Source organism: Terrapene carolina, unplaced genomic scaffold (genome assembly GCF_002925995.2).
Source record: "Terrapene carolina triunguis isolate 2854851 unplaced genomic scaffold, T_m_triunguis-2.0 Scaffold67, whole genome shotgun sequence".
NCBI classification, from domain to species: domain Eukaryota; kingdom Metazoa; phylum Chordata; order Testudines; family Emydidae; genus Terrapene; species Terrapene triunguis.
The window spans coordinates 34,886,596-34,901,250 of record NW_020664418.1 but is presented as its reverse complement, the minus strand read 5'-3'; the positions used below and the strand labels follow the sequence as shown (position 1 = coordinate 34,901,250).

General features: G+C 41.0%; 1 protein-coding gene across 2 annotated transcripts in view; it reads right to left on the bottom strand.

Annotated features, from left to right (window-relative positions):
- SH3GL3 (SH3 domain containing GRB2 like 3, endophilin A3) overlaps window positions 1–14,655 on the bottom strand; it is a 78,466-nt gene that overhangs the window by 16,023 nt on the left and 47,788 nt on the right. For both annotated transcript variants that reach the window (XM_024202461.2, XM_024202462.1), the window contains exons 2-6: window positions 7,749–7,817; window positions 6,363–6,435; window positions 5,016–5,159; window positions 2,223–2,356; window positions 13–171 (exon numbers count right to left, since the gene is read on the bottom strand). In XM_024202461.2, coding sequence (XP_024058229.1) covers window positions 13–171; window positions 2,223–2,356; window positions 5,016–5,159; window positions 6,363–6,435; window positions 7,749–7,817 — 579 coding nt within the window. The remainder of the gene's footprint in view (window positions 1–12; window positions 172–2,222; window positions 2,357–5,015; window positions 5,160–6,362; window positions 6,436–7,748; window positions 7,818–14,655) is intronic.

The following is a 14,655-nucleotide window of genomic DNA, read 5'->3' as shown; positions in this document are numbered from 1 at the left end:
CAACAGACTTACATCATTTTCTAAAAAGTTGAACATGCTTCTTTCTGCCAGCTCCTTTGACTCTTCAAATTTTTCTACTGCTTGTTTAACTTCTTCATCTGGGATCTTCCCTAAACGCTTCTTTTTATAGTCATAATCCAAACGACGGCCTTCTAGCTTCTTCAGATGATGCTAAATTAGAGAAAATGTTTCCCATTAGATCAAATGGAGACAAACCCAAACAAGCATGTTGTGATTGTAAGTAGGTTTTCATTATGGATACAATTATTCATATATGAAATTTAAAATTGTACAGACATCAAGAAGCACCATCTACGAACATTTTGAGAATTGGCTGCCTAAATTTGCTATACAAGACATCATGAACTTTGCTAAACATGCAAAAGCTGCAGATTGTCTAAATTAGAAGCAGGATCCAGACTAAATGTGCTTTTCCTTTACAGTCTGGCGGTAATTCAGTTCTAGTGCCTGTATTATTTGTAGTGTGACAGCTAAAATTTAAAGGGCTATTTTCTGCTCCCATTACAGGAGCAGAACTCCAACTAACCCCTTCGTTCCTGAATTCTTTGTCAGGTATTAATCTGACATTCCTAGATGAGCAAATTGCACAAAGCTTTCCTGCCCCCAAAAATCCTGCACTTGACAAACTCTCAAAGTGGAGTGAAAGCAACTGCACACGGTGCTTATTAAAACATGTTACATGGTTTTTTCTCTTTTCATCAATTCAGAACCTCAATAACTGAGAATAGAGTCATCCAGCACATGAGAAATCTGCAGCCATTGAGAGATTACTGTCTCTCTGCTCTTTAATTTGGGCACAGGTTTCTAAATCCATTTTTTGTATAAGTAAATATAACTTCAATTTCTGTGTTTCATCAGGGTTTTAACTTTCTTATTACCCAAGTCTATAGGAATCTAGAGGCCCAGATTTAAACTGTGCCTGGCTTTCTGGACAGTTGTTCTATCATAAGCAAATGCAATGAAAAATATTCTTCTGAAGGCTAAAAATTAATTCCCCAGTTTCCTATTTTTTGCCACCATGGTTCATGTTATTTGTCGTGCTGCTCTTTGGTCTCATATGTGCCTCACTGTTGTTGCCCTAAACAGCCTATATTAGTAATCTTATTTGACTCCTTTTTAGAGCTAACTCCAGCATGTGAGAGCCAGAGGCAGGCAACTCAATAATAGAATAAACCAGGCAACTCAAAATCAACCAGAACTAAACTGAAATAATTGGCACCCACCATGCTAATAACAATTAAAATAAGCAACAGAAAATATTCATATTCATTTTCTTTACTGTCTGTAAGCGTGCAGACTCGCCCCTGCGGTACCTCCTGCTGGTCTCTCGGAATTAGCTTGATTTCCAGCCCGGAGCACCCTCTGCAGGCCGGTGATCCGCCACAGCTTGGCCCCCGTGTCCCTCCCAGACTCCAGTGCCCATTTTCTCTGGGGTGCTGCCCCCTGGCAATACCCCAACAATCTCTGTGGGTCTCCCTTCCCCAGGGAGCCCCCACCCACTACCCCCACCTCGCCTCAGTCTGGGCTACTGCCAGTGCTTACCTAGCCCCCGCTAACTGGGGCTGACTGCAGTATAAAAACCACTCATCACAGGCAAGGGGGTTTGACCTGCTGCCTTCTTCTACCACCCAGTACCTCTATGGGCCTGGAACCAGGCCCTGCAGCCTGGGGAGTCACCAGACTGGAACTCTCCAGCTCCTCCCCAGCCCTGCTTCACTCCCAGGTACCTTCTTACTCCCCTGCAACCAGGCCAGTCTCCCTCCACCGCTAGAGGAGAGACTCTGCTCAGCTTCTGGCTGCCCTGGCCTTCTTATAAGGCCCAGCTGCTCTGATTGGGGCGTGGCCCAGGTGTAGCTCCTTCCCCAATCAGCTTGGGCTTTTTCTCCTAGCCCCTCACCCTCTCCCAGGGCTGGCTTCTACCCTGTCAGGGCTGGAGCGGGTAACCACCCTGCTACACTGTCCTTTTCTGTATTCAACTTTATTATATTGTAAATAGAGTATAAATAGGTGTGCCCATGAGCTATATATCCTGACACTAGTTTTTAAGTAGATTTCATCACTGATTTCACAGGAGAGTTCTGCTTAAAATCTGATGGCGGAATATACTGCATAAAAAGTTCCTGTGGATTAGGTTTCTAATGACTTTGTTTATTCATATATTTTCAATGTCATAGGGCTAATTTTTAACCTCAAAAACTCACCCCAATCTCTTTTAAGTCTTTGTCCTGTAATAACTGTAGAGGATCAATGAAGTTTTGCTTGACGTTAATATCGAGAGAGTCCTTCACCTCTGCCATCTGCTTCATGCTTTCACCAACATCCAGCAGTGCATTGCCTACAGGGAAGAACATAATATTTATACACAGTAGATAGCACTTTATGTAAAAACAGGAGACATTTTTTATTAGGTAACTCTTAAAAATGTTGGCTGCAGGCCCTTTAAGATGTAGAATGCAGAATATAAGACTACACTCTTGCCCTCTTCTCCTAGAGTTTCCAGAACTAGAAAGAATTTTGTCCTGTTTTCCATCCTTATCCACTACCCCTCCAAGAAAACTATTGTTGGCTTGCATTATTGTCTCCACTCTTGGATTATTCAGAATGGGATACACAGTTTCTTCTGTAGCTGCTTCTCCAGGTGGTAGGGCCCCAGAAATATCACAAGGCCAAAAGATACCATATGTCACTTTAACATGACTAGTGTCACAGTTTTAGGGCAACTGCACTTGGTATTCCCCCTCAAAGGGCCCACTTAGGGTTTCAAGTTCCCACCTATCACCTTTCTTGGGTGGAGACCCGCTTCCCTCTCCCTCCTCTCTGGGGGATTGGAGGCTGCACAGCTCCCTGCTGTACACAGTGATACCCCCCGCAAGCCAGTCTGCCTAAAGGCCAGTGCCTGCACCTTGCTTTCTCTCGGAGCGCTATGAAGAGTGCATTGCTAGGTGTTACAAGTTACCACACAGTTCTTTCTAAGCAAGCATATTTATTCTTAAGCTAAAAGCATTACAGAGAAAACACTGAAAACAAGAAAAGTTCCTTTAACACATGCTAAAAACTTACCAGAGGTCACCAATCAGTCTTATGGAGCCCTAGTAGGCCAAAGTCTTTCCAACCCTCCCACAAGGGTTGGAGCCTCCCTGGACAGAGAAAGTGCTGTCCATTTGTTGGATCAGAAAGAAGACCCCGAGTCAGTTTAAATGCAGCCTTTTTATGCCAAAAGCCTTTTCTTTGTTTGTTGGTCTCTGGAAAACCCAGTATATGCAAGCATCCCCAGCAGGTGGTGCCTCTCTGGACATGTTTACAACTAAGGTGAGTCACTCAAATCACCCCCCACAGTTTTCAATTCCTGGAGAAGCTAAGTGCCACTCTCCCCCCAGAATCGCATAGAATCCTTGGCCCACAGGGATACATAAACCATTCATAACCTTAATACAATATGTGCCCCCAAAGATACTGCGTGCGGTCGCAATAAGTGTCACAATTAGTACCTGCAAGTCTGAGAACTCTTGTTCTCAGGGCAACAGATGTGCAGACAGAACAACATGAAGACAGTAAGTGATCTTTTACATTTTACAAGCTGGAGACCAAAATGGCTAATTTGGGTTCAAAGTGCCCCAAAATAGGAATATCTTTTAGCTCCAAAATGTAATTTCACAGTATCTCAGATTCATCACAATTACTTTTCATTTGTCCCAGGTTTTGGCCAAAGCTGCTATTGTTAAATTTTTTTAATATGGATTAAAAAAAAACTAAGCATGTTAGTAGTGTAGCTGATTATTTGTTAAGCACGCAGAACATGCTCAAGTGTGCCCATGCCAAACATTTTGTTTGACATTTCTTTTCCCCTGGCCTTGGTTCCAATTTGTATCCCCATGGCACCTGCAAATGCACAAATATACACAGCTCATGACTGGCACTGCACCACTCACTCATTCCTGAGAGAATAAACAAACTCCAAGAGAATAACGGTGTCCTCCACAACATGTCTCACAGCCTGGAAAGCTAAGCCTTATCTTGAGTCCTAGGTCTCCAGTGCCTATCTTGCTGTTGCTCTTTCAGCAAGACCTTCTTATGCGGCACTACAGATACAAACGTACATAATGTAATACCAGCTTCCCCCTTCACGCTGCGTGGGCACCAGCAGGGAAGCGGTCACAGACCACAGCAGAGACTTGCTATCTGCTCTCAGTTCCAATGCCCAGCCCCACCCCAGCCTGGAGCAGCCATTACAAGGAAACTCCTTCTAAGCCCCCGTAGCCGTGGGTTGGAATATGCTCAGACACTCTGTACTGCATGTGCAGTCTGTTCACATGTAGAAGCTGTGAGGGGATGGAGCATGCTCAGTTGCTCTGTGGGGATGGTACATGTGCAGACTGGTCAGCCCTAGGTGCTGCCAGAGGCTTGAGCATGCTCAGCAGTTCTCTACTGAGCATGTGCAAACTGCAATTTTTCAAAGCCTGATAACTTGGCCAAACGTAGGTTGGATTTTCCTGAGGATGGCGAGAGTCACAACCCTGAAACAAAGGCTACCACCCTGCCAAATTCCAGGTCCCTGCTCCAAAGCACGAGAGCCCTACAGCATTTCACGGAAAAGGTTACTATGATTTTTTAACATGGGCAGAACATATTTCCACCCAGCTTCGTTCTCAGAAATGACTGAACTGTTTTGTCTGAAATTTACCAAAATCAGCCAGAAGCAGACAGTCTGAAAAATTTCAGCCCAAATGGTTGAACTTTGGAAAAGTTACAAGCAACTGAACACAAAGTCTTATAACAGGAATTATCAGGCAATAGGCCATACTGCCAGTACCACCTATAATATGATGGAACAAAAAATGCTTAAAAGCGTCATATATTGTATCTATCAATATCTAATCACTATACGTTAGGCATGTAGGCTTCCATCTTGTAAGCAATAATCACATATATATAAGTAGTGTTACTCCACGTACAACATATGCTGAAACATGCAGAGGGGAGCTATACAAACTCACCAAATGTAGAATCCTCCCCAAGTTCTCTGCCATACCGTAGCATACAATCCCCTAATAGCCCTTCTGTCTGGGAATATCCTGTGGTTTTAACTTGTCCCCTGATCTTCGACATAGTGTTCAGCATTCCCAGCTTGGCTCTGTATGCTTAGAAGTATTACAAACCGTATGAAAAAAGCATCCATTTATACCAATTACAGAAAATCATGCTAAGTTACTTTAAATTATTTGACAAATAATTTCAGTGAGTGACAGTTAGTCTGTAGATTATTGAATTCCCGCAACAAAATGCTCATTAATCAAAATGTGAGGGATGTTTTCATATAGGTCATATGATACTGTTCCGTTCCCTGATTGGATAAGCTTAGCTCTTATAGGTTTATGGCGTGAATACTTGCACTGAAGAGTTCCATAATCACCTTCAGTCGATATATACTAATATTCACTATTTCCAGGAAGATTCCGACTAGTAAACTCCTTTACTAGAATTTTTACACAAAGCAAACACAAAAGGGATATGAATGCCGCCAAAGTCAACTTCATGGTCTTATTTCAGTTAACATGTGCAGAACTACTTTCCCCTGGAGCATCTGCTCAGCTCCACTGGCCAAGACACCGTGAATTAATTTTTTAGAACGGCTCTAATGTTGAATAATGCTGATTTCATCGATGTTCTGTGCATGCAGTGTCAAAAGCAGACAATTATTTTAAAAGAGTTTTTCCCACTCCACTCTTAATTTTTGTCACACAATAGCCTCATAATACAAGAGTGAACTTGTGCTGGACATTCATCAGATTAACAGCCATGGTCTCTGGCTTCATCTGGAGCCTCCCAGACAACCATTAAGCTTTGATAAGGCCTAATCCTACATTCCTTACTCAGGGAAATCCATTGAAATCTCCCTCTGGCCATGAGTCTCATAATGCACCCACGCTGGGTAGATATCTCACTGAAGTCATTGCATAAGGAATCCAGGATCAGCCTCTGTTCTAATGAAGGCAATGGAGGTCTTTCCATTGAACTGAGTGGACAGTGGATCAGTCTCTTAATGCCCTGTGTCTTGATCACATTAAATCAAGCCAATGACCAGCATCAATGTCCCTCCTTTCTCTGTTCTCAAACTGAAATTTGAAAAATCCTGTAAATGAACTTCCCAATGTCTGTTATGGAGACCTAGGAGTCCTCAGAAAAGGAGATGAAGTCACTGAAAAAGGGAGAGAGAGAGACATCCTTACATGTTTCATATTCCCTAAAAAATATTAGCAACCCACAGGGGTTCAGTATATCCCCTTGTTCAAGTTCAACTCATAGTCTAAGTATGACAGAGAAACTGTAGGAGTTCAGTTTACCCGGATTTGGCTGAAGATACTCTGTGGATTTTGACAGAAGCTCTGCTACAGCTTTGCTGGTGACATCAATTTTCTGGAAGAGAAATGTAACAGGACATTAAATTCCACAATCCTTTATTGAGTCTTTAACCTCTGACTAGATACAATGTATTATTCTGGCAAAGTAAGAAATGTTAATTAAAATCAGTACAAAACATTATCATTTTAATTTTTGTGGTGCCAAAGCTTTCATTATGGATGCTGAAAAGAAATGAAGTTGAGTGTAGTGTTGAGTAAGCCCAGTTGCCATCATCGAAGTGTAGATGTGTCAGGGCTTGGAGTTATTCTTCATGAATAACACTTCTACATTTTGGAATCACAATTTCCTCCCCTGCCCTCTTGTCACTACTATATCAACCATCTACCTGGGAAGCAGATTCAGGAATTCCTCCCTCCCTGTCCTATGTTCTGTGTACTTCATAGCATGAGCCCATATTGCATCTCCAGTCAACAGTATCTCAAATACGGTATACTACTCTCTCTTCTCTTTTCTATTCTATGACTCACACAGTGTGTTCTTATAAAACAGATGATTATTTTGGAACCAAAGAAAATTGAAGCTTAAACATGTTTATAGATACAAAATAAGTGTGTTGAAAAAAAAAAAACAAGTTATGCAGAACAATTTTCTTAATCCGCCAACAACAAAATCTCAGAAAGAGTTATGGGGGAGGAGGGGCAGGGGGCTGTTTGCCCTCCCCCCCCCCCAAAAAAAAATTGCAAGCTTCAGACAGGCGCAGAATTTGCCCATTCCATCCCCCCACTCCCCATGGCTCCATTGGCCTGACTGGAGCTGCTCCCCAAATATAGAAGTTAAACTATGCCCATGGAGAGGGGTCCGTAATATATGTAACAAATATATCTGACAAAGACCCAGAGTGAAGGACTGAGAACCAGAGAGCAGGAACAAAAAAAAAGCTGAGAGTAACATTGTTCCAACTGCCATACCGCAGTGCTTACACAGTGGGCAATTCTTATCGTTCTTAAATTCTTGCACTTCTACCGAGATTACATCTGCAACACAAATACTTTACTGTTCATGCTAACAAATTAAGTTCTTAGAGCCCAGTGTTGTTCCTGATAAAGTCATAGACAAAACTTTCAGGGTCAAATTCTTCTCTCAGTTACAAGAGTGTGATTTCATTGAGTTCAATATTCTTGTGTTACTGTAAGAAGAATTTGTCCCTTATGGGCTTCAAGGAGGACAGGATTGGATCATATAATATCTATGGATTTTTTTTACATACTTATTTTTTGGATTACATATTTTGTTTATGCTAAGGAATGAATGAAAAAAATTATTTCATCAGTGGTGGAACCTTGAAAAGCTTATGTTGGCTTCCTTACCCTTTCCATCTCTTGAAATTCTTCATCTAGTTTTGTTCCTTCTGCTCCACTAATTTTTTCACTGAACAACTGCAAAAAACAAAATGAAGTATTGTTACTTTACGGAAGAACACATACATACACCTGAGAGACAAAAGAAAGTTATTAGAGATTGGAAAACATTAGCCAGGCGTCTGTAGTAAGTACAGGAGGAAAGAAACCTTCCTTTCTCTTCAAGGAAAATACCATCTGTAGGGAGGGGGAAATGCCCAACAGGGGTTTTTAGGAAATCACCAAAGTGATCTAGAAGAACAAGAAAGGATTTCTCATTCTTGAATCAGTTGTACTTTAAGAAGCTACACTGTAAGTTTCAGTTATAGAAGTCTACTGGCCAGATCACATTTAAAATGGTGCAAATCCAGAGTAATTCTTTCAAGTCAATGGTGTTACTCCAGTTTAGAATGAGATTAGATTCTGGCAGGAGCGGCACCAGGGTTTTTGCCGCCCTAGGCGGCAGCGCTCCTCCTCTGAGCATTCGGCAGCGGGTCCTGGAGCGAGTGAAGGACCCACCGCCAAATTTCCGCCGAAGACCCAGAGCAGAAGGACCCCCCTCCCCCACCGCCGAATTTCCGCCGAGGGCGGCAAAATGCCACCCCCCAAATTCTGCCGCCCTAGGCGACTGCCTAGGGTCGCCTAATGGAAGCGCCGAACCTGGATTCTGGCCCTGGATTCCTGTAAGTGCATTCATAAAACTCCCTTTAACACTAATGGGAGCTATGCATGCACACTCCAATCAGATAGCAGACTTATCAACAACAATCCACTACCTTTTATGCTATTTAAAGGGGTGGGAGGGTGGAAAGCATACTGCCTTCAAAACTATGCATCTCATAGAAGCAACTTTAATTGCAGGATTCCAGCCAGCAACTTGAACCATTCTAAGATACCAGAAATGTCACCTCATCTTTTGTATGCAGGATACATCAGCCCATCAGTGTTATTTTTGGTCTTCACAAAAAAAAAATATTGTCAAGAGACTTGTGCTCCTAATTCACTTAGGTGCTTAAAAAAAATCCTGTCTGACATCATACGCAAGTCATTGCTTCTTGTAATTTAAGATCTCAGCACTATATTACTAATAGGATGGAAAATCACAAAGGGCAAGATCCTTTGCTGGTGTAAACTGGCATAGCTGAGCGTCACTGTACTTTGGACAGTGTTTTAATACATCTTCCAAAAAAACAGGAAGTTTTTTCACATGAAATTTGCTCAAAGGTTTTTACCAGTTTAAAGTGAGCTCTTTGCGATCATTTGAAAACAGCAACAATAAAATGTTAAAAACAGAGCACAATAAGAAGTCTATAAAATCAGGACTGGTGTGGAGAAAGTAAATAAGGAAGTGTTATTTACTGCTTCTCATAACACAAGAACTAGGGGTCATCAAATGAAATTAATAGGCAGCAGGTTTAAAACGAACAAAAGGAAGTATTTCTTCACACAATGCACAGTCAATCAGTGGAATTCTTTGCCAGAGGATGTTGTGAAGGCCAAACTATAACAGGGTTCAAAAAAGAACTAGATAAATTCATGGAGGATAGGTCCATCAATGGCTATTAGCCAGGATGGGCAGGGATAGTAGCCCTAGCCTTTGTTTGCCAGAAGCTGGGAATAGGGCATGGATCACTTGATGATTACCTGTTCTGTTCATTCCCTCTGGGGTACATGCCATTGGCCACTGTTGGAAGACAGGATACTGGGCTAGATGGACCTTTGGTCTGTCCCAGTGTGGCCATTCTTATATGTGTTATATCTTCAGTGACATCAGATATACGCAGTGTAGTAACTCAGATTATTTTATGCATGTGTAAAATGCATCACTCGATTTACATATTACCTTTTCAGATTCAATTTTGCTTTCATTTCTGAAGCACAGCAAAACACTTTTCAGTGTTCTTTTGTACTGTTGCAGTTTGATCCCACTGATACAAGAATGGAAAATTTACAGTGACAATGAGTCACTGAATATGAGGGAATCAATAGGCCTGCTGGACTGCCAGAGAGTAAAGAGAGCGATTAAGGAAGACCAAGATGCTGCAAAAGAGTTAAGTGATTTCTTTGCATCAATCTTCGTCCAAGAGGGCATTGGAGAGATATTTATCCATCATCTACTATTTGCAGATAATAAAGGAGCAATTTTGCATTCAAAATTAGTTGTCTAAATTATATAAATTGAATCCACATATAAATACTAGATTTGCAGGCACAGGCACATACTTAAAACATCTAAATGACCTATATCATGCTCTCAACTGATTCCAGGCGCAAAAGAATTGGCCAGATTAAAAAAAATAATCCAGCTGTACAGCTTCAAAGTACTGTACAAACATCAACCAGTCAGGCAATTCCTGGCTCTGCTGCATACTTCCTGTGTAACCTTAGGGTATGTCTACACTACCGCGGTAGTTCGACGGCTGGCAATCGAACTTCCGGGTTCGATTTATCGCGTCTGGTCTGGACGCGATAATTCGAACCAGGAAGTGCTCGCCGTCGACTGCGGTACTCCACCTCAGCGAGAGGAGTACCGCGGAGTCGACGGGGGAGCCTGCCTGCCTGCCAGCTAGGTTATTCACGTAGCTGAAGTTGCGTACCTTAGATCGAATTGGGGTGTTAGTGTAGACCAGGCCTTAGAGAAGTTGTACAGCTGCTCTGAGCCTCAGTTTCCTTAGCTGTAAAATGGGGTTAAATGCTTCATTACCTCACAGAGATGCTGCAAGGCTTATTCCTTTAATGCCTGTGAATTCCTTCAAGCCCCTCAGCTATAGATGTGTTATTATTATTATTAAATTTTACAATTACAATTAATTTCACATTGGCTCAGGATCAGTTTTACTACTCTCACATTAAGAAACGTAAATTCTTCTGCTGCTTCTGCTCTGATCATACTGATGTTAACAGTTGTAAGAGCGGCACTGCTAGTCTGACAATGAAAAGTCACAGGATACCCAATGAATTATTGAGAATGGCTGCACCGTGGAAATGACTGCGGAGTGTTAGTTATATGACTATCTTACAAGCATCATTTACATGTATGCAACATAATGGTTTGGATTTAAACAGGAACATGGTTGACTGTGGACCTGGGTAATTATACGGCTAAATATATCGGTTTTGATGAGTCGGCCAGTCAAGTGCAGAACCCACAACTGCAATTTATATGGGCCTGTGCACTGCAACCATTTAGAATTATTTGTATGGGGCAAATCCTGACCCCTCCCTCAGATGCAGTGGAATCAGTGCAATTCCACTGCACGGTGCAGGGGCCAGCATTTGGGAGTCTAACTAACTGTATGAGACCATTGCAGGGCCTCCCTGCACATCCATCCTCAGTGGCTGGAGCTATGGATTCACTGGCCATTCTGCTGGTGGAGCTAATGCAGTTTCAGACCTAAATAGGGCTGTAATCTACTACACTGATGACCAGAGAGGAGCTCCACAGTGTGGGAATGGGGGAAGATTCCTTCCTCTTAAACCTCTGTGGAACCCCCATGCACCAAATCTAGCTACTCACTTGGTCAGGGAGGAAAGTGAATAGAGCCTTTATTCACTTCCCACAATAATTCTCCTGTACTAGATGAGGGCAGCAGAGAAGGGTTCACTGCTTAGAACTTTTTTTTTATTTTCTCTTATACAGTAGGCTGAAAATAATAGTGAAAAACTGTAATATTATAGTATACAAATTCCACAAGCTAGCAAGAGCCCACTTGGATAATACACCGTATATGCTTGTACACTAAGGTCTGACTGAAATCAGTGGCTGCATTAGAGCACAGAGTTGAGCCCAATTACACTACTGCAATAAAATTCTTTTTACCATCTCTGTTACTGTTCTGTTTAGTTCTTATTCATAATTACATACTACTGCAAGCTACCAAGTCACAGTTTATTAATAGAGCCAGTATTCTGTCTAGCATACAAGGGTATAGTTTCTGCATGAAGAAATACTGTACTTCCATATGCATAAACACGTCTTGGCTCCAATCACTTCCCAGACCATGCTGTTCTTTTTCATATTGAAACATTAAATACAATGTAGCAGACACACAAGCTAAAAGCCTTTCTCTGGAATGTGCCTGACTGACAGATGTGGAGAAAATATTCAACTAGGATTTGAAAAGAAACAAAACATTGTCATGCTTTAGCTAACTCCATATGCGCAATTAATGTTGAAAATATAAAAGACATTTCTGTAGTACAGCTTCATGCAGCACTGTAAACATCCATCTTCTAAAGAATTTACACCTCCAATATCCTCTGGCTTTTGCTGTGTGGAAAAATACTCTTCCATAAACTCAAAGATACACAGGGCTCAATTCTGATCTCATACCAGTTTTACATAAGTGTAATTTTACCAGTTTCATTAGAATTCTGATATACATGTTGTAAACAAAATCAGAATCAGGCCCAGATTATAATGATCATTGATAGTTTGAAATAAGATCTACAGCTAACTAGCTATTTGCAGTCAACAGGACCTCTCTTCCATCTAGCTTTTTAAATAGATTAGTTTCCTTTCAACATTTAACCAGAGCTATCTAAGGAATTATAATCTATGTTGCACAAGCAGGTGCAGTTACTTTTCCACCATCATATATATTGTAATATGAATTTTAGAAAATCTTGTCTTGCAAAAACTATTTATAATATCAGATATACCAAGTAATCACAATTTCAAAGCATGCTCCTTCTTCAAACTCTGCTAATGGAGGTTATGGAGCATTAGAAATTTCCAAAACAAAAAATTCTTATCTACATCTTCCGGTAATGCTGCTTCGTCCCTTCAGTGCTAACTACTGTGTTATGATGTACCACTGTTTGCTCTTCCTTCTTCCTAGCTCTTGTATTGCACATAGGTTAGTTGATATACTGGAAAAATAGGGTAATTGTTACTGGAGACACTCTAGATTTATAATGGTGTAACTGAGCACACTATCCCCTAGCAACCAATTGAATCTTCAATACAATTTGCCTTCAAAAGGTGTAACTTAGAATGTACTTAGGAGACGAAGGGGCAGATACTCAATGGAGCTGTGACAATTTACACCAGTTAAGGGTCTGCCTGCCCAAGAATATCTAGTGTGGTGGAAAGTCGGTCCATGCATTATTGAGATCATTGTCAGAAGCATCCACTAATTTTGGGTGCTCAACTTAAGACAACTAACGCCTGATTTCCAGCGCTCCATGGAATTTCTGAGTGCTCAGCACCTCTACAAAAATCAGGCTGTAGGTATCTCAAACTGAGTGTCCTGAATTAATACATCTGAAAATATGAACCTAAATAAAAGGCTCCTATTTATGTAAGCCACTTGCATGGTATTTTGCAGCAGAAGTTCCAGCAGAGGGCGTGGAAACAAACAAACAAAGCCAAACTTCAGAGCTCCACTAACTAGGGCTATGCACTCTTTGTGCGTCTAAAATTCCCAACGAATACAGGGTTAGGCCCCCAGTTTACACTAGCTGATGCAAAGGAATAAACAGAACCAGGAAGTTTTATAGGAATCTCTATGGCAGGGATGGTGGAACAATTTTTATAGTGGGGGTGCTGAAAGCAGAAACTATGTATTTAGTTGTTATTACTACTTCAAAGCCAGGGTGTGCTGCCGCACACACCCATCCACCCACCCACCCATCATTCCCTGCTTTATGGGGGAAAACAAAAACAGGGGAATAATTATCTGCAAATGAAAATGGGCAAAATATGCAGAAAGATTTTCAAGATTGTGAGAGTCAATTATAAACAGTGGAGATCAAAACAGTCAAACCAAAAAATGTACCAGCATTTGAGGGTGTTATTTTAATTAACCTAAATCACCAACACCGAAGAATCTATATTATTCCAGTGCTATGAAGAAAACCAACAACCTGCTTTGTAGAGGTTAAGCACCAAAATACAGTGAAACCTCTTCAGTGCTGAAGTTGCTGCAATAACATGTACCTTCAAAAGAAAACAGGGCTACCATGCTTTGATTTATTTGAAAGAGGATAGATTTATCCTGCTCTGCATGACAGATCTCTCTCTCTCTCTCTCTTTTTTCTAAAATAGAGGATCTGTTTTAGTCCTGCAAGGTACTGAGTCCTCTGATCTTTACCCAGTAAAGCATTTAATCATGTGCTTAAGTGCTTTAATGGATCAAGATCAGAGTGCTCAGCTCCTTGCAGGACCAAGCCTGCAATGGGCATCACCTGTATATTGAATACTCTTACTAAACACTTGGCCAACTGTAGTACTAACTCTCACTAACATGTATGGGAGTAGCCCACATTATTTCTCCACAAGGAAGTAGAACTTTTTGTTTAAAAAAAAAAAAAAACGAACAAGTAATTGAACTGGGTCCATTCATATGTACAGATCTATTTTCTGTTCCCATCTTGTGTTTTATGCTGCTTCCCATTGCAAAAATTAACAAACACACCAAACCACATTTGTTCTTATTTCTAAATTTGCTAGTTTTGCCACACCTCTTTAAAACATGTGCCTCAGAGGAGTGGAAATTTGTTTTTGAAATCCAGGTGCCTTAAGCCTCTTCACGTGGAAAACTATTTTTTAAAATATCCTGTGCTGCCATCAAGTTTCTCCAAATATTTGCTTTCTGTGTCAAGCTGTGTGTTACATGTTTTTTTTTTCTTTTCAGAAATCTCTGATTTATGGCTGTCTGTACCTCTGTGGAGGCAGAATTATAAGGTGCAAAAAACAAATATGGCTCTTTTTTTTCCAGGAGGGGTGAAATATTTCTGATACAAACAATGCCTTATGCATGGATATTTAGGGGACTAGTGTGCCATTTTATATCAAAAATTTTTCAGTTTTTTTTTTAAATACTAAAGCGTATAAAGAGCAATGTCGACTTCTTGGACAATATGTTCAGAGGTA